This window comes from Oryctolagus cuniculus, chromosome 6 (assembly GCF_051225735.1).
Source record: "Oryctolagus cuniculus isolate XC-2025 breed Fujian yellow rabbit chromosome 6, ASM5122573v1, whole genome shotgun sequence".
In the NCBI taxonomy this organism is placed as follows: domain Eukaryota; kingdom Metazoa; phylum Chordata; class Mammalia; order Lagomorpha; family Leporidae; genus Oryctolagus; species Oryctolagus cuniculus.
In genome coordinates, this window is record NC_142872.1 from 97,472,041 (window position 1) to 97,493,061 (window position 21,021).

General features: G+C 39.3%; 1 protein-coding gene across 46 annotated transcripts in view; it reads right to left on the minus strand.

Annotated features, from left to right (window-relative positions):
• Positions 1 to 21,021, minus strand: part of EYA1 (EYA transcriptional coactivator and phosphatase 1) — a 371,713-nt gene that overhangs the window by 58,802 nt on the left and 291,890 nt on the right. For all 46 annotated transcript variants that reach the window (XR_016235724.1, XR_016235723.1, XR_016235727.1 and 43 more), the window contains 2 exons: positions 15,794 to 15,933; positions 14,030 to 14,113 (listed from right to left, as the gene is read on the minus strand). Coding sequence is in view for 41 of the 46 variants with exons in the window: in XM_089335376.1 (XP_089191502.1) it covers positions 14,030 to 14,113; positions 15,794 to 15,933 (224 nt within the window). In the remaining 5 variants the exon portion in view is untranslated. The remainder of the gene's footprint in view (positions 1 to 14,029; positions 14,114 to 15,793; positions 15,934 to 21,021) is intronic.

Below are 21,021 nucleotides of genomic sequence, written 5' to 3' on the forward strand. Positions count from 1 at the left end.
TGCTTGGGCCCTGCACCTGCATGGGAGACCAGGAGGAAGCACCTGGCTCCTGGCTTCGGATCAGCGCAGCGCACTGGCCGTAGTGGCCATTTCGGGGGGTAAACCAGTGGAAGGAAGACCTTTCTCTCTGTCTCTCTCTCTCTCTCTGTCTAACTCTGCCTGTCCAAAAAAAAAAAAAATGTAAAGCATATATATAGTAGCTGGGATTTACTTTGAAAAATCACCCTTGGACAGAAAGGACAACACAGGGATGTAGAGAGGATACACATAAACAAAATTAACTAGGACTTCATTTTTATTAAAGTTGGAGAGGTTATATTGGTTTTATTATACTATTCCATCTGCCTTTTTATATGACTGGAAGTTTCCATAATAAAAGTAAAAAAGTACATATATATATATATATATATATATTCACTAAGACAAGATTAACTTTCTCTTGGTAATGAAACTATAGACTAAAAATATTTATTCTGAAAATGAAAGTACATCCAGGGGCTGGCGCTGTGGTGCAGCGGATTAAAGTCACAGCCTACTGGGCCAGCATCCCATATGGATGCCGCTTTGAGTCCGGCTGTTCAACTTCCGATCCAGCTCTCTGCTGTGGCCTGGGAAAGCAGTGGAAGATGGCCAAAGTCCTTGGGCCCCTGCACCTGTGTGGGAGACCCAGAAGAAGCTCCTGGCTCATGGCTTCGGATTGGCACAGCTCCAGTCATTGCGGCCATCTGGGGAGTGAACCAGTGAATGGAAGACCTCTCTCTCTCTCTCTGACTCTACCTCACTCTATAACTCTTTCAAATAAATAAAATAAATATTTTTTTTAAAAAAGTACATCCAAACAATACTTTTAAAACACCCAAGACATTTAAAAGGCAAAATTGCAAGAGCTTTGCAGTTCCTCAGCCTATCCCTTTTATGTTTGAAATTTTAAAAAAGATTTATTTTTCATTTATTTGAAAGGCAAGAGTTACAGAGAGACAAAGAGACAGAGAATAACGGGGGGGGGGGGGGAGTGAGAGAGAGAGAGAGAGGTAATATCTTCCGTCCACTGGCTTATTCTCCAAACAGCTGCAATAGTGAGGGCTGGGCCAGGCTGAAGCCAGGAGCCAGGAGCTTCTTCCCAGTCTCCCACATCGGTAGAGGAGCCCAAGGACTTGGGCCATCTTCCATTGCTTTAGCAGGGAGCTGGATCAGAAATGGAACAGCCGTTTCTCAAACCGGCACCCATGGGAGATGATGGCATCTCAGGCAGAGGCTTAACTTGCTATGTCACAATGCTGGCCTTGGCTTAAACTCTTTTATTGAGAGCAGGTACCAGGACTTGGTTGGGTAACCTATACTTAGACTTAAGTGAGATTCAGAATATACACGACTGCTTTGCCTGCAACAACTCCACTCTTTTTATATCATAGGGGATACTCTCTTCTAGGAACCCAGAGGAACTCCACCACTGATAACTGAAGCCATAGGATCTTCATCTCATCAATTTCTGAGCAGCTGTGTCACTCTGCAACACCGACCAGCTAGAACAAAGAAATTCTAGTGTAATTTAAGAACAGCAGAAGCCCTCAAAGCAACTAACTCAGGGTTTCTGACATTTTTTTTTTAGATGTACACTTCCCATGGATTCTGATTTTCTCTTTCCTGATCCATCATGCACATGTTCTTACTTGACATCTATTACAGGCTATTTCTTACTAGGTAAGTGATGGTAGCCACTAGGGTATGTCTGCCATGAATACCAAGTACAGGAAGAGTTGTTTCTTTAACATGGTGAGACTCTTGTATGTTAACTTTTAGTGGACTTAGGTGGCATTAGAGCAGTATTACTCCAATGACAGATTGCTGAATATTCAGTCATTTGCCAGTGACAGCCTGCTTTACACCTTTATAAGCTCCCTAAAGGCAAGCATTATGCTTAGACACCACCCACAGTGCTGTGTGTACATTCTATAAATGATGCAAGATTGACTTTATGAATAACTTGTATTATCAGGCCACGAAGGACATGGTGACTCAGGCAGGAGGGAAGGGTGTGGTCAGGTGCATGTGCTCTGGGTGCCAGGACCCATGTACCTAGTGAGTAACTAGAGAAGGGGCACAATTTTCTGAATTACTTCATGGATGTTTTTCAAGATCACTGCCCACAACTACACTGCTCTATGCTAGAAGATTAAGGTACTAAATAGTGCCTACTGCTTCTGTTCTGACAAATTTTGTGATGCGGTCTTACATTTTGAGTCGTTCTAATATGAAGACCACATGGCATTAGCATGGGGACCTATATGCAATAGGGAAACCACTGTGAATACTTTGGGGTCCTCAGGGAAGCGAGTAGGGGTCCATTCTTATGTGTCATTTGCTTTATTTCAGTGACAAGATTGAATTTCACACTACTGAGATTATTTTCTTGCTCATTCAGTTAAGAGCTTTGACCATTACATCTGTGTTAATAATGCTAGTACTTGTACATGACACTGTGGTCTTTATCTCATCAATAAGCACTGTGAAAACGGTTTTGAGGGAGGTATGTACTCATCACCAATTTTCTCGACCTCATCAGGAAGCTGTATATTTCTATATTGTAGCCATGTCCACCACCAGGAAGAGAGAGAAGAGGTAGAATCTAACTTCACCGAGTGGACAGCCAAAGCAAACCATGTCACAAAGTTGCTTAACGAATCTTCTCAGAGCAAAGTTTGGAAAATGGACTGGAATGTAGAATTTTCAAAGCTTCTTTAAAGAAAACATAAAACAGCCAGACACTATTTTACTGATCATGTTGCATAAGCATATGAAATTTTTTCCTATAAATTCAGCAGTTTTGCCCCCATGACAACAAAACACTTTTTTTGACCCTGAGCTCTGCCTACAGCCAAATGAGCCAGAGCCTTATCACAGACCCGCCACAGTTCGCATTGCCATATGACACAGGTGCTACGTATCAGCGACGGACCCTTGCAGACACATTTTCCCAGCTTGTCGTTTGTCCATTCTGCAAGTTCCCACTGCTGGCGCTCCTTATCTGCCCTGAATCATTGAACACAGTCTTCCAGCAAAATGCCCAAAGCAACCACACAAGTCTCATTAAAGTCCCCACAGTTCAGCCTGCTGGGGACAGAGTCGTACATTGAACAAAACAATCACAAAGACATGAGAAAAACCCCTAACACTTCTTACTTACTAAATTTTTAGGGCCAAACACAAACCCTCCACAGAACAGAAACTGCCTCAGATATAATTTGTTTTGCCGATTTTTATTGACTTTTTCAAAAATTCTGCCTTTGACTCAGTGCATCCACAAAGATCTTGGGGATTCCAAAGGCAGGTGAAAAATTAAAGGAAAACATGGTTATCTTTTTGGAGGGGTTTAGAAAGAGATCCATAATGTTTTTCTGAGGTTTCTTTTCTCTGTTCTCTGGAAACCTTAAAGCTAACCATTTATCTACCCATGAAAATATCCCCACCTTTTTAATAATTGTTTTAAAAGATGTATTTCAAGATTTTTTTCGTGTTGATTTAACAGTGTGTTACAGTGTCAAATATTGCACTAATCTTGTGTAGTCCAAAAAGACTAAGTCATTTCAGTTTTATGAGGACTAAAAATAAAACATTAATGAGGAAGCAGTTTCTCTTTATTGCTTACATAGACCAGTGAAGCACTACAGCAAAGTGTTCCTATTTTTATTGGAGCTCTGATTAACACACTTTTGCAAATTTTGCCCTGCTATTCCTTTTCTTCTCCCAACTTATCTTTCTAAATTAATAATCAAAAAATTAACAATCAGGCAAACACATAAGGCAACATACACTGACTAAATTCTTTACATTCAGACATTTAGGAACTGCTTTGAAACCTATGTCTGTGTTCTAATTTTACAAAATCACAGCATTCTAAATTAGAAATTGGACTCTACAAAATATGTAGGGTGTTATTACAAATCCAGAAAAAATATATTTTTGCCTTTTAATTGTTGTCCTATTCATATTTCCAATCTATAAGTATATTTGAGATATGTAATGTCTTTTGTATCTGTATCGCCTTACATCTGCGAGCTCAAAATCTGCACAAACTCCTAGGAAGTGTTCTTCTATCTGGGATTTCAAGAAATAATACAAGGGCAACTTTAAAAAGTTTGAGGAAAATGGAATTAAAGGATGAGTTTATCTTTGTGCATCAAAGTTTTGAAATCCATGCATAAGTTTTTTTAATAAAACACATATTTTGGGGCCGGCACTGTTGCACAGGTTTGTGGTAGAATGAGAAGGCCATGCCATGATGGCCACTGGCAACAAAAACTGCCTGGCAACAGGCTGTGATTGGTTAGGGCACAGACTACCCCTTGACCAGATTGGCTGCCTTGGCTATTTAAGCTGCTGTACCAACTAAAATAAATTAGTCTGCGGGCTGCTTCCCTCTGGCCTGCTTTCACCTGACTCCCGGGGTCTGTGTGGTGACTCTGTGCTTCTTGCCCCCACCACGCTCCTCCTCTCAGAACGAATCCACCTCAACACAGGTTAAGCTGCCACCTGCAGCACTGGTATCCCATATGAACATTGGTTCGAGTTCTGGTTGCTCCACTTCCAATCCAGATCCCTGCTGATGTGCCCAGGAAAGCAGCAGAAGATGGCCAAGTGCTTTGGCTCCTGCTTCCACAGGGGAGACCTGGATGAGGCTCCTGGCTCTGACCTGGCGCAGCCCTGGTTGTTGTGGCCATTTCAGGGGTGAATCAATGGATAATAAGATCTCTTTCTCTTCTTTCTGTACTTCTGACTTTCAAATAAATCAATAAATATTTTTTAAAAAACACGTTTTTCATATACTTTTTGAAAAACCCATGTTTGCATGGATTTTTTTAAAAGATTTATTTATTTACTTGAAAGGCAGAGTTAAAAAGGGAGGGAGGGAGGGAGGGAGGGAGAGAGAGGGAGAGAGAGAGAGAGAGAAACAGAGATCTTCTACCCACTGGTTCACTCATTCCCCAAATGGTTGAAATGGCTGGAACTGGTTCTATCTGAAGTCAGAAGCTGCAAAGTTCTTCCAGGTCTCCCATGTGAGTGCAAGGGTCTAAGCACTTGGGCTGTCTGCTGCTTTTTCCAGGCCATAGCAGAGAGCTGGGTCAGAAATGGAGCAACTGGAATGTGAACAGGCGCCTACTGGGATGCCAGCCCTGCAGGAGGAGGCTTAGCCCACTACGCCACAGAGCCAGCCCCTCCATGCATGGATTTTAAAAATTTCTGTACCAAAATAAAACTTCACTTTTACAAACTTTTTAAAGTAACCTTATGCATCATTTAAAAAAATTATTTCTATTTAAATAATCAATTGTAGGCTAGAAAGAGCTACTAGAAGGTAGTTCAACTATTTCAGAAAGTATTGTAAGTTTCTTAGGATATGGCATGTACATGTTGAATCTGTGGAATAAAAGATAAGGTTCTTAAATTCTATTTGTACTCCTCCTACCTGGGCAGCTTAGCCTAACTGGCCAGCGAGGTGTGATGCGGGAATATGAGGACTTGTTGCTCAATGTAAGACTCTTGCTGGGTCTGCTCAAATGAAGCACAAATCTTTATGCAGTATCCATCAAATGAGTGAAAAAAATTATCTGCTTTGTGGGGCTTCTTAATTTCTTATTTAGAATGCTAATATGACAGGCCCAGACAGATCCTGGATGTCACTCAAAAATTCTCTCCATTCAGGACCTTTTGTTTTGGGGAAAAAGAAGCTGAAAAACAGGAACAGGCACTTGGAATACAGAAGCAGTTTATTTCCATACTGGCTGTTCACTGGGGAAGAAGGATTAAGGATAAGCTTTCAAATTAACTCTCTTATCTGAAAGAAGAAATATGTGTGTGTGTGTGTTGAAATGTTATTTCTCTTAAAAATATTACTAAATATGTTAACTAAACTATATACACTACCTATGGGACCCAAGGACTCCACTGTTCTTTCCTCTTGGTATCAATGGAAATATTAACCTTTTCATGTTTTTAAGAACTATATCTTAACAGCTGTTGTGAAATGTCAAGTTTTGTGAGTTGGGTGTAATTCTGATGCCAATTAAGAAATAATCAGGGTTACCATGAGATATTATATGCACATGAAAAACAAATCATGGTTGAACTACTGCTTGATTTAAAAAACAAAAAACAAATCCAAATCTGTGGTGAGGTTAATCAGGTCATTTAACTGATTAGATATCTGACACTAGAATGCGTTAATTTTCTACTTACTTCAGACTCCCTTTCAACATCATGAAAATAATACCCAAGTAGAGAATAAAAGAAAGAAGTTCACCAATGCAAAGATTAATTTTGATTGTGGAGAAACCCAATGAATCCAAAACATGGGACAACTGCCAAGTAATAGAACAAAGAGAGAAAGAAGAATAAAGCCAGAGTAGACCTGGCCAAATTGGCCTCCACACCTAGGGCCCCTGCAGTGCCAAGTGAAAGACTCAAAGCTGAATCCAATCAAAAGCCTTATCCAAATTTCATTTGTAACCACTCTCCTATCTCTCTCTCCTTTCTAGTGTTACAGCCACTCTTGGGCCTTTATTATTCCCTACCAGGAGAACTGCACAATAATTTTCTTTGCTATCACATTAATCTCACTGTACACGTCCACCATGTCATTACACTGTTTTAATGTTGTTCACCGCATCCCCATGCCCACAACACAAAATTCTGGCCCTCAATCTTCTCTACAACCCTCCTTGGCCAATTCAAAGACAAGATCATTTTCCAGGTATTGCCAGTTAATATATGTGCTCCCTTGGGTGAACAACTGGATTTTTCTACCCTAGTTTCCTCCTCAACAAAAAGAAGTAACTAATTGGATAATAAACATGAGATAGTTGCATAAAGCATAAAAGGTGAATACAGATGCAATGCTTTTATCTGCATCAACACATTTTTTGCTACTCATTATCTCCAATTCTGATCCCTTAAATGTACTTTATAGATATCTACCCCCTCTGTATAGCATTTCAGCCACTTAAAATGCTTTCTATCCATCTCCTTCTCTCCTCTCTGGAACAAAATATGCATGGTTGCTGACTCCTTCCTCTAACTCATCAAGGTAAGCGATAACAGCTTTTATTTATGGAGATCTTCCCATGTGCTTAATACTGTTCTCCTAAAAGCCCTATGATTGCTTCCATATTATTCATGGAAAGGTTAAAAATGGGAGAAGGGAGACTCAGAAATACAAAGGCCACAGAGCAAGGGAGATCAGAAGCCAGCCAGAGCAGGCAAGTGCAGTGATGATTACTGTTCACACACTGCATCCCGCTTCACATCCATGAGTAACAAAAATAGGCTTTCTTCATTAAAGTAGCAAGAACATACATTTCAGTTCCATTTTTCCAGCAGTTGGAAGGAAGGGGCTGACAGGAAAAGGGAAAAAGAACCACCATCAGGATAAGGGCAAAACTACATGGAAGAAGTCTTGTTCATCCGGAAATTTCTCTGGAGTTAAAAAAAAAATGTGATTTTCAGAATTTAGATTCTATGTCATTGCACAGTATCCAGGAGATATATATGGAGGCAGATCCCACTTCATCATTTCGATCTGATTTGCCACTCATACACAAAGCAGAAAGCGCAATCATGGCACCACCCCTTGGGGTCACAGTGGTACTCATCACTCTGTAGCCCCCAGCCATGGGCCTTGGACACTGCTCTGCTGGAATGGCCAGAGCTACCAGGGGGGCTTGAAAGTGTGCTGTGGGGTTCACTCATTGGTCAAACAGTTGATATTGGCTGCAACCACTCCTTGTTTACTAAAATCCATTTTCTGTTTCTTCCTGGGTACACACAGTGGGACCACATTTCACAGTATCCTTGGCCCTGGGCTGCATGGGTGAGGCCAATGGCCCTGGGGTGGGAGTGTGTGCCCCTTCTCAGCCTGGTCCACAAAACTTCCCATTCAAGCTGTCCCTGTTTTTTTCTCCCTGGGAGCCAGAATGCTTATGTCAATGGCTCAGAGGCTTCCAAAGCTACAAGGTAAAGATGGCACAATCATTATCTGCATTGCCAAATTTTGCACAAACTAAGCAACCTGAGATGTCTACTCTAGACTATTAAATAAGAAATAATAATCTATTCTTACTGTGTTTGCCCCATTGCATTTTGGGTCTATTTGTTACAAATTTTTCTTACGGGAATGAATTCATGAACTGGCCTGCACTTCCTTGGGGCCACAGATGCAAACATGGGAGGCCCTATTGAGTTCACAGTCTATAGTGGCTACAGTGTTGCAGTCATTTCATTGTCCTGGTACTGAGGACAGGATGCAGAATAGGGGGAAGGGGACAACCTTTCCCTCTAAAGGGACAGATAAAACATAACTTAAGTTTTGCAGGCCACATATGGTCTCCAACACACATTCTTCTTTGTGTGTGTGTGTGTGTTTTTTTTTTAAATAACCTTTTAAAATTTTAAACAGTATTCTTAGTTTAAAGGCCCTACAAAAACAGACCATGAGCCAGATTTAGCCTAAAGGGTATGGTCTGTCAATCTCTGGGCTATAATAATATTTCATAAGACGTGAAAATTATACACAATTCAAATTTGGGAACTATATATCAAGTATTATTGGAACACAGCCACATTCATTCATTTAGGTACTGCCGATGGCTGCTTCAGCACCATTAGGGTGGAGCTGAGTAGTTAGGATCGGCAAATGGTCCACAATGCCTAAAATATTTACTATATATCTGACCTTTTACAGAGAAAATCTTCCAACCACTGATACTGGGTGCCAAAAGAGAGATCATATGGTTTAAATCAACATTCCTCCATTATCCAATGAGAACACTGGGTGTCCTGTTGCTCTGTGCCACACTAAGATCTCAGAACCTTCACCAACACCATAGAAGAGTGTTATCCCTCAAAAGTCCTTGAGTTTAGTATTACCCCCCAACACACAGTAGGAACACTGTGTTTCCTGTGTTTACTGGCTAACTGGAGTGTTCTGATGAAATATGCTAGATAAATTGCTTTCACACTTTTCTGTCCTCAATGTACTGAATGATCCCAGTAACACACCACACAAAAATTAATCAAAACTCACTATGACAACTGACACTCTTAGAATCCTGATATAAAACAAATGCCCAAAGACCACTACAAGTTCAACAGGTGACATGCTTTTTCTTACTATTGATTGTTGCCATTAATAAGATACTAGCCAGGGCTTTTAAAATTCATGATCTATTTTAATTCTTAAAACAACTCTGCAAGTCAAGTAGTTGGTTTTATGGATGTGAAAATTGAAGTCCAGTTAAAAGAAATAATTGGCCTAAGGTCAAAGACCAAAACATTGTGTTTGGATTTGACTCCAGATCTACTTTAATTCAAATCTACTGCTCTTTCTATCATACCACAAGCTGTATCACATACTGACAATTCATAAATCTGGAGACACTGCCACCATATTACTCACTAACCACCATGGCAGGATTCAGGTATTATTTGGATAGTCAATTCTCACCTACATTACATTAAAATATAACCAGTATTCATGGAATATCTATTTTATATCAAACAGGATAATTATAAGTATTTTCCACATTTGGTCTCTGACCTCTCCAAAGTTTCAATTTTCTCATGTGTAAATGCGCTTGGCAATGGCATTTTTAGAACATTAATGTTGAATTGAGTGCTATGTATGTAGGAAATTCTTAATGAGTCTACAATTAAACATGCTTTATCTTTTGTGTTTATGCTTTTTTTTTATGTAAAATGAAGAGTGAGGTCCAATACTCTTAAGATCCATTCTTGCCCAAACCCCTATGAAAGCCAGGTGTTAATAAAAGGAAAGTGTTGGGAAAAATCAAGCCATTGGGTGTGATTATCTTGAGGAGTTCTCCCACAAGAATGGAATCATGTTTGGTCATCAGCACAACATTTATTTGATGAAATACAAGTCTTGGTACTTTGATATTAACAAGAGATGAAAGAATTTTTTTTAAAAAAAGCATTAAACAAAAGCACCCAGGCCAGATATTATTAACAACATCCTAATTTACAGTAACACCCATGGACTTAATTTTCTTGCTAATGTGCTGTTTCTTTTCCGTTTCCTAGCAAAGACTGAACTGTACCAGCACTCTTTTTTTGTTCTCATACCTTTGTTATAAAACAACACTTCCTTATAACACCCAACGTGCCTTCTTCCCACAGCTAGAATTACATGAGAGGGGGGATATTCTCAAACTTTTTTGGGTACTTATTGCTGTAACATGCCCTAATTTTGCATTATATCAACCAGATCCTGTATCCCCTTACTGAATAGCCTACTCATTGAGTTGCCTAAGCTACTGTGACTAAGCTACTTCTCAAGTGTCTGGTTCCCATAGAGACAGAACAGCTATCACATTGTCAGGCATTCATTCCTTTATATGCATGCAGAGTAAGGGCCAGCCACATGCTCCCCTGACAAGGCTCAGGAGCACAACAGAATCTGCTGTAGAGAGGAAGACTTGCCACTGACTGACAAGATGTGAGAGCCACTTCCGTTCATCTCTAAAGTTCTCCAATGACGAGAACATTAAGTAAGCTTTCTTACATTTGGATGACTCAATGTCCTCAGCCAAGCACCTTCAAAAGTTACCCTGCCAGGAAGGGATGCCTTCTGGCAATGAGGTAACAGGCTGACCACAGCATCTGGCACAAGGAAGAAGCTTAATAAATGGGAAGAAATCAACCTGAGGGTATCTGAGGAGCTTCTGACCCTAAACTGTGCACTGCTAACTCTCAATCTGACACCAGCCCTACCCAGTTCTCCAAGAGCACTGGGCTCACCTCCCAACCACCTGCTTGCCTGGTCAAGGTGGATGTCTAATAGATATCTCAAACTTCTCCAACACCAAACTTTCCATTTTCTCTCCAAATTAGTTCTTTCCCATCTCAACAAATACATGTCTCTTCTCTCAGTGCTCAGGACAAAAACCTAATCATCTTTCTTTCCTATTACCTACTACTGCCTACCACCCTGATCCAAGTCATATCTAAATCCTATCCTATACTTCAAATACAATCCAGAATCCAGTAAGTTCTCACCATCTCTACTTCCAATGTACCAGATCACTGCTAATATCTTCTATCTGGACCCCAGTTCTCCTCCCTTACCATTAATTCTTTTTTTAATTAATTAATTTATTTGAAAGTCAGAATTACAGAGATAAAGAGAGTGACAGAGATCTATCTTCCATCACTGGTTCATTCCCCAAACGGTCATTGGGCCAGGCCAAAGCCAGGAGACAAGAGCTTCTTCTGGGTCTCCCATGTAGGTGCAGGGGCCCTAGCTACTCTTCCAGTTGCATTAGCAGGGAGCTGGATCAGAAGTGGAATAGCCGGGATTTGAACCGGTGCCCATATGGGATGCTGGCACCGCAGGCAGGGCCTTAAATTTCCACATCACAGTGCCGTCCCTTCTTACCACCAACTCTTCACACACAGCTAAGGTAATCTAAAGATGTCAAGCAGACCCTCCCACTTCCTCCCTGAATCCCTCTAATGACTTCCTCTGGAACATGCAACATTAATCTTCATGACTATGGCTCAGAGGTCTTCTGCCCTCATCCCTGATCAACCCCTGTGACACTCCATCTCCATCACTGGGCTCCGTCACCCCTCAAACACCAAACCCCTTCTGGCACCTGAGCTTGCTGTTTCCTCTGCTTAGAACACTCTCCTGATCATCACACTATCACTTCCCATCATCCAGACTTCAGGCCCAACATCATGCTCAGGATGATGTTCCTCAAACAACAGGCTTTCTGAAGTTCTCCTTCAGCTCCATCAACTTATGAAGGGCAAGCTTATACTTAAAGGGTTTGAATAATCCATACTTCAAAGAATATAAAAGTTTGATTTTAGGAAAAATCAGATGAGATTAAGCTTTTAACACATGACCTGGGTGGGGGGAGCAAACAAATAAAATATTGTGTGATGAAGGCTCAAAATACTAATGTTTGAAACTGTGAAAAATAAAACTCACAGTATTTGTAGGAAAGAGATTATCAAGAATTTTTATGAAAAGTTGTAAGAAACCAGGGCTTTACAGGTTAAATATGAGTTCTATATGTAAAGCAACAATTTATAGCCAAAGATTGAAATGTGGTCATGAAATGTTCCCCACCTTACTCACAGAAGTCCTCAATATTATTCTTTATCCCAGCACTGGCCCTTTTCAATGGCTAACAAAGCATCTTTGATCCCAACAGCTCTCTTCACATCAATCTGGCCTTTAGTGAGAGCTTTTAGAGGCTTGAGACTTTCTGGATGATTTTCAAATGCTAGTTTTTAAAGTGCTAGTTTTAAAAGTACTTCTGTACTTTTGTGGAGGTTCCAGCATCAGCTTTCTTCCTTAGTAGTTAGTTGCAGGGATATCCTAATGGTTCAGTTCAAAAGATCTTCATGGTTCTGCCCACTCATTACATTGATATTTGAGAGATCAATTCATTTTAAGGTAGTATTGGCATAGTAATAGGATAGATAGAAGAAATAATATCAAAGAAATAGCAACACTTTATTGAATCCTACTAAGTGCTAGCCACACAGTAGGAACTTCATTTCATTGATTCAATGGTCTCTCCCTTTGTAAAAAAATAACCTTTGTGTTCAACTGTCTCTTTCTTATAGAGAATTTGTCTAACAATAATATGGGATACATTGTATTTTATAGATATCATAACTCTGAATAGAAATTCTAATGGTGGTCTTGTTCTCATATATGTGTGGTTTCTTTTCCTATAGCTTTTGCTTGTTTTTCTTTTTCTTCTTCTACTTTTTCCTTTTTTTTTTTTTTTTTTTTTTGGTGTACCTTTAGGATCATGAGAAGGAAAGCCAGTCTATGAAGCCAAAGCGGCAATTCCCTCCATTTTACCTCTAGACAACATGTGCATAGTAGGCACATAATGCGTATATATTGAAATAAACATTTATTGAAAGAACGAATATATCTGATCAAATTTTTACTGAAATCATGCACATTTTATAACCATAAATTTTCATATTTAATTGCCATAAATCTCTGTATCACCAAGACTTAAAAAAGGCTTCAAACCAATAGTTTCAAGGATCTGAGATTTGTACTAACATTTCTTTAAAGACTAAAATAATGAGAAATATCATATTCACAGGACAGTTTCAGAAATAACTTATCACCATTTGAAATACCATGATTTTTTGATGCAGGAAGACTTATGAAACCACCAAGGAGTATATCAAAAACAATTGCCAACATTTTGAGAAACTCAAATGTAGAACATTGAAACTGAAGTTCTACTCATGGAAGCTGGCCTGTAATAGTCTTTACCTGTAACACCAAGATAAATACAACTCTAACATGGACATGATGGCCCTGTTGCCATTAAGAGTTCAATATTAAGTACCATTCAAAGAGATTCAGCCTCAATAACAAAGGGACACATAAAGACATTTATAGCAGGTGCTTTGGAAATAAAATGCCAAACACTGCTCATCACTGAAGACAAGGTTTTGGGTGTAAAAGGTTAGGTCAAATAAAAAATTCAAGAAAACATAAAAGGAAGGAAGGAGGAAAAGAGGGAGAGAGAAAGATGGAAGGAGAGAGGAAGGGAATATCATTATATTCTTAGAACTGTATCTATGAAGAAACTATATTGAATCTGTTAAAAACAAATTAAAAATTAAAAATTCTAAAAATAAAATAAATTCAACATAAAAGACCATTCTATATCACCTATATATTTTAATATTTCATAGGATAGGGTCCAATCACTTTTATTTATTATGGTCTAAAGTAAGCTTGAATTTAACTGCATAAAGTCCCTTAGTTTTGAAGTCCTGAAAATAATCATTTTTCTATTCATTGATGAGTTTTGCCTAACATATGTATTTGACTGTATCAACAAAGTCATTTTCCTTTATATATTTTAGGTTTAGTACTTAAAATTAAATTCCATTTCTTTTGACAAGAACTAAATTTTAGGTATATTTACTCCAAAGAAGTGAAAAACTGATGCTTCTTGGTACTCACCCTCCCGTATCTGTTGGCGTAGGACCCAGTGAGCAAGGAATGGAAAACAATGATTGTCTCGTCCAAGTCCCAGATGAACACTCTCTATAAAGGAAGAACCAAATCAATGTGTCTTTGCCTTGGCTGAGAAAACTGTTATTCAGTTAACTTCACCATGAAAAAGTAGTCTTGAAATGTGAAGTCGATGCTAAATCTGAATGTGCAACATTTTAAAACACAACCGCTCCAAAAAGCATTGCTCAGCTTTTTTCTAGATATTATCCCAGCTGAGGTACAATAAGATAATTCTATCATCAATGTCAATATAAATATAGAAAAGAGCTAATAATATGTGTCGTCGTTAATTCTGTAGAATTTTAATCTTGGTTTTGAAGAAATAAAAAATGAGTTATAACTTTTGAGGTACAGAAAGGCAATTATTAAAAATCATTCATATTAAAAAAATCATTCATCTTTGGATTTTGATTTCTGTTATCTGTTTATTAAGAAGTGTTAAAAAATAACTAATATTGTGTTTTATCCTCATCAAGCCAACTACTAAAAATTATACTCAAAAACTAAAGTTTTACATAATCTATTTACCTTATGCTACCTATTAAGCAGTTATCAAAGGAATGGGATATTTAGTAGACCCTCGGTATCCAGGAGTTTTACATCTGTGGATCCAACCAATCATAGATCAAAAATATTTGAAAAAAGTTAGATCTGTACTGAACATGATTAGACTTTTTTCTTGTCATTATTTGCTAGTCAATGCAATGTCACAACTATTTATATAGCATCCACATTGTATTTAAGCAATCTAGAGCTGATTTAAAGTGTAGAAGAGATGTTCATAGATTATATGTAAATCCTACAACATTGTTTGTAAGGGACTTGAGTATCTGTGGACGTGGGTGCCCCGGCTGGGGTTGAGGAATCCAGAAACCTGTCTTCCATGGATACTGAGGGAAGACTGTACATTGTTCCTGCTAGGTTTTTTAAGTCTTCAGGTTATAGATTTTTAATGACTTAAGCAGACACATAATTCTTGTTCTTAGACACACTCTTGGGATAGTCAGGATTGGAGTTAAAGGAATTCATTTCAGAAAAGGTCTTCAAGACACCACAGAAAGCCTCCCAAGCTTTCCCCTTTCCAATCCCACTCACACCAGTCAATATTCAGACCAGATTCTGCTGGAAAAATTTCATCTTTTCAGCCAAAATAATCATGTTTTCCACCATCAGATTTCACTTTGGCAAAAAGCAGAAACTTAATTACAGTGGATTCAAGGCTATGAAACCTACCACCCTTTGAGTTCTTACTTAATCCTTTCTGCTTTTGAACTCCACCAAAACATGTCTCATAAGGTGATTACCATTTCAATTTAGAACATTCCAGGCTTCCTTTTCTCAATATACACAAGAGTGTCTTTAATTTCAAAGTGGATTTCATTAAGCATTTTTAGTATGGCGTTTATTTAATTGAAATGGCAATGACACAGAGCAGTACAACAGAATTTTGTTCAAGCAGAACTATATAATTTACTGTTTCTTTAGAGTAAAACATATGCTTTGTCATATGGTTAATACAGGACAAAAATAATAATCACTTAACATATAGTCAACATGGAAGAGAGAAATTGCTTTTCTTGTCGTACAAGAAAGGACTGACAGAAGCACTTGGATACCCTGCTCACTGCTCCTTCCATAGCAGGTCTACAGAGTCACCAGCTGGTGACTACAGCACCTTGTTATTCACTTGGGTGTGGGCAATGACATTACCTCTAGATCAGAATCCGGTGGAGGTGAAGGATTATTGTTTCTTCGGCCCCGCCCACGTGATTTCCCATCTGAACCTCGACGCAATCGATCAGAATCTGAATCTTTAATGGGCGTTGATGGGCTGTGAATTGTACTGTACTCTGCAGGAAGACAGGAAGGAATTTTACCTTTTAGTTCCAACACCATGGTGCCAAGATTAGTCTTGTTTTAACTCAGAGGGATGTCAGAAGGGTAAAGCACAGTTCATTCTGTTTAAATCCTACACTATCTGATATCTGCATTGGGAAATCATTGAGGAGGGCTCTGATTCCAAGATGTGATTTGAAAGAAAAGATGATCAGAAACAATTAAAGTGGAATCAGAGGTGAAAGACAACAGGTTGTAGTAAGTTGTCTAGATTTTGCTTGGCATTCTTGATCATTAGCAATGCTCTCTGTCCCCATAGCCACAACAGCTTCTCTCATACTCCACAAATAGCACCTGGCCATGATAAGGGGTTTGCCCATTTGCTTCCATTGCAGCCCTTCCAGCTACCTATGACAAGGATTCTGACTCATGCAAAGAGATGAGAAAAAAAAAAACCAGCTCCAGTGTGGGTGTAAAACTGAGTTGTAGGGAAGACTTTTCTTTGAAAAATTCTTAATTCCTATTTTATCCCTCATTTTGCCTAAGAACAGCTAGGGAGAACACTTACATGGACAATTCCCACATTTCACACAATATCGCTCAAAGGCTCTTTCTGTGTATCAGTCTCTTCGAACCAAACTTCCAAAACAAGGCAGCACATTAAAATTACTCATCTGGGTAACTCAGAGAAACCACTGAAATAATTACATTGAAACCACAAAATAAAGAACTAGTTCCAAAGGACTCAAAGTAAAAGCTGGGCAGTGGTTGTGGGGTTAGGAGATTTTTATCCTGTGTTCAGAATGAACATAAAAACACTCTCACGTCTTAGGTACTGTTTTCACTGTCTTTCTAGTACATAAACCAGATAATCTCAACCTTCCCCAAATTCCAGATGTTAAGTATGCTGGCTGTCCCCACAAAGCAAGCTCTTTGCCAGTCCTCTACTAGATATGGATTGGAATCTCTCAATCTAATCCGTGTATGAAGAATGATTATTTTAATTGTGATGCTGTTGACATTACCAACCAGAAAACTATGGAAAACTCAAGTTCTACGAATGCTCTTTCAACCTCAACCCCACCCGCAAAGCCATCCATGTGTTAAGCCATGTGCCCTTGGTACTGTCATCATGCTTATGTGCATCTCCCAAAGCCTTTTGAGCCAGAATAGATAGGCAAACATTTTTGTAATAGACTTTGATTCTAAACCAAAAGAAACAGCCTGTATCTCCCGTTTTAAGCCTGAATAGAATCCCATCACCTGCAGACCACACGTTTGAGTGCCTCCTTCCATAACAAGTGAGATGTCAAAGTTCTTCATGTAAACTGGTCATGTGATTCTCATAACCAAAAACGACCATGATGATCTCTATTAATCAATCACACTCAGAAAATCCAAAACAACTTCACTCAATGAGTTAGCTTATTTAGTTACTGCAGATGCACTTTTGAGCTAACTCATTTCACAAAGCTGTGAGAACATAACGCTGGCTGGTCAGAGTTAATCATTCTCTAAATCTAAACTAATATTCTTTTATTGCAGTGGCAGATGACTAAGCCATCTCTCCTTAAGACGTTCCAAACCAAGCATCTCTCTTCCATACTTTATGGAGACTTAGGAGCTCCAAAGGAATATATTTTTAAGTGGTTAAGTGGATTCATAGCTGTTTTTTGTTTAAAGATTTATTTACTTATTTGAAAGACAGAGTTACAGAGAGAGAGAAGGAAAGGCAGAGAGAGAGAGAGAGAGAAAGAGAGAGAGAGAGAGGGAGAGGCCTTCCATCCGCTGGTTTACTCCCCAGTTGGCCTCAATGGCCAGAGCTGTGCTGATCCGAAGCCAGGAGCCAGGAGCTTCTTCTGGGTCTCCCATATGGGTGCAGGGGCCCAAGAACTTGGGTCATCTTCTACTGCTCTCCCAGGCCATAACAGAGAGCTGGATCGGAAGTGGAACAGCTGGGACTCAAATCAGCGCCCATGTGGGATGCTGGCACTGCAGGAGGCGGCTTTACTCAACACGTCACAGCGCCGGCCCCTGGTTTTTTTGTTTGTTTGTTTGTTTTTTATTTCTTGTTCTTCCATTTTAAAAACTTGGGCAGGTATGGGTATTCAGCACAGCAGTTAAAATAACCTCTTGGAACACTCACAACCTGTATTGGAGTTTCTGGGCTTGAGTCCTTATTACATTTCCTAGTCCAGCTTCCTGCTAATGCATTCCCTGAGAGGCAACAGACAATAGCGCAAGTACTTGGGTACCTGCATGGGAGCTCTAGATTGAGTACCAGGCTCCTGTCATTGGCCTAACCCATCTCTGGCTGTTGTGGGCCAAAAATACGGGGAGTGAACCAGCAGATGGAAGATGCTGTCTCCCTCTGCTTTTCAAATAAAAAAGATAAATGCAATGTATTTTATTTGTTTTTTAAATCTTCTTCACTATACACTTCTCTGCAGAACCTGGACAGCTACCATCTGAAACAAAACATGCCAGCCTGTTTAACAGTGTCAAGCAAACCATTTATTTTGCAAACGGCAGAACTGGCCTCTAAATAAAACTAGACTTCAAATATTTTGTACAAAATCTATCTTGAATTATGAGCCTTCAGCTTTTGGAAGTTCATATTTGAGAAGAAGCTAAAAGACATCAAGTAACATGTCTTACTACATAGTACCTTTTGCTTTGGCATTCAGACAGTTCAATTATTTTTCCTTACTGCAATTTGACTTACATAGGGTTTTAAAGCAATTTATCTTACATAAGGTTTCTTAGCCTAAATTTTCTCCTAGTGCTTATTCTTTTTTTTTTTTTGTCCCCGCTTTAAAAACCCAATTAAATCTTTTAAAATGTATTCCATCTCATTTTTTTTTCTGGAAATAGACAAGCTATAATTAAATGAATCACTCACTTCTGGAAGAGTCTCCCAAAAGAAAACACATTCATTGAGCAAAATATACAGAAAAATATTAAAATCATCATATCTAAAGTTTTTCCAGGTGGAGGGAAAAAACCATAAAAGATGGATAATCTGACACCTTTAAATACTGAAATAAAACCACATCACACCTTACAGACCTCCACTTGTTAGAAAGAAGATGAAATGAAAAACAATGCAAGCTAGTTTGAAAAATCTCTTCCTTTTTGTTCTACGAGGTGGAATTCAATGCTTTCACTCTCCTAACCAGCTTTCCTTACTCTAACTTCTCCTTCCTTTTACCAGTGCAAAACAACCCAGATAAATTAATCTTCTAATCCATCCATAGCTCATGTTTCACTAAAACCCTCTCCAAATTGTTCAACCTTACCCCCACTGAGATAATGGATGTGAAAATACTTTAAAAAGTATTCAGTTCATTTAACAGACACTGGTTGGATATTACCCTCACACTGTTCTAAGCACTGTACTAGAAGCTTAAAATATAACAATGTGTGAAATATACATAGTTCCTGCCTTATTGGGGCTTAATATTCAGAGGGAGGCACTGACTAATGGGCAAAAATGAGAAATTATCAAATGATATGGAAATGGTGATGACATGGCAAAGGCAGAATGCTAGGAGGCCACAGAGGAAGTCCTCATAACAGATTCATTTCTGAAGATGGAGGACCAGTTCATATTAAGGAGGAAATGGAAATGCTCCAGGCAGGGGCATAAGCAGGTATGAAGGTACACAGAGAGAAAGACATGTCATGTTTAAGAAAAAAAATAGGGGCTGGTGCTGTGGCATAGTAGGTTAAGTATGCACCTGCAGTGCTGGCACTCCATAGAGGCGCCCGGTTGCTCCACTTCTGATCCAGCCCCCTGCTGATGGCCTGGGAAAGCAGAAGATGGCCCATGTGCTTAGGCCCCTGCACCCACGTGGGACACTCAGAAGAAGCTCATGGATCCCGGCTTTGGATTGGCTCAGCTCCAGCTGTTGTGGCCGCTGAGGAGTGAACCAGCGGATGGAAGACCTTTCTCTATGTCTCTCCATCTCTCTTTAACTATTCCTCTCAAGTAAATAAATAAATCTTTTTTAAAAATCACTCTTTAAAAAAAGAAAAAAAAAATCCAATGTGACCTGAATCTACAGAAAAGAACATACAAGATGAGGCCAGAGGGGGAAAAAATTCCACCAGGGAGTAATGACTAGCTCCAGGCTGGCAGTCCGCTGCAGACAAATCAAAATGGAGAAAAAGTGATGAGCAAGGAGGGGAATCTGGAAATGCAGTGAGGAATGCAGGTGGTGGCCCGAGCATGGGTCATAAAATCACAACTAATTGGGTAAGCAAGAAAGAAGTCAAGGATGGCACCCACGTCAGTTGTTTGGCAATGACATGGATTATAATATGAGGTATGGGACTCAAGAAGAGGAAAGAATTATGGGAAAGAACGTAAGTGAGAATTCAGGTTCAGCTCTGGACATACTAAATTTGAAGAGTTCGTGGGTATTCATGTAAGGATGCACAGTAGACTGCTAGACTGCCCTGAAGTTCACAGAAGAAATATGGGCTGGATTGGAAAGGGATGCCCATATGTAAGCAAAGAAATGAGTGTAGTTAAAAATTGCAGTGTGTATAGAAGTGACGGGCAGTGAAAGATGGGTGGGGTGTGTGGTGGAAAACCAAAGTCAGTGTATTGCAGAGGAAAGAGTATGTCAGGAAGGAGAGAGTGATGACTAACTTCAGACCAGCTAAGCCAGAACTAAAATGAAGACTGAACCCAAGAGCATTCTAGAATTAAAATCACAGAGATACCTGATATGAAGAGCAACAATATAGATTTGAGAAGAGAGAAGAGTAAGCAGGGATAAAAGTCCAAAAATGTTACTGATGGCGCTATCACAGCCAATTTCAGTACTTACTTTTAGTACTCAAACTCATTTGACTTCTCTGTGGCTATTCTGACCACATTCCCTCCTTTAAACACATCAGAAAATCTTGATTTCCCTTTCTTCCGTTTCCTACTAATCCTTCTCAGTCATTAAAGCTAAAACTTCAATGTTAGTGTCCTCTACATCTGTGATACTCAGAATACGCTAACCTAGCATAAGATAAGGAGCTGGTATCAGAGCCATTCTTCCTTCATCAAAGTCTTCTAAGATTGAAAAAAGCCAAATTAAACAATG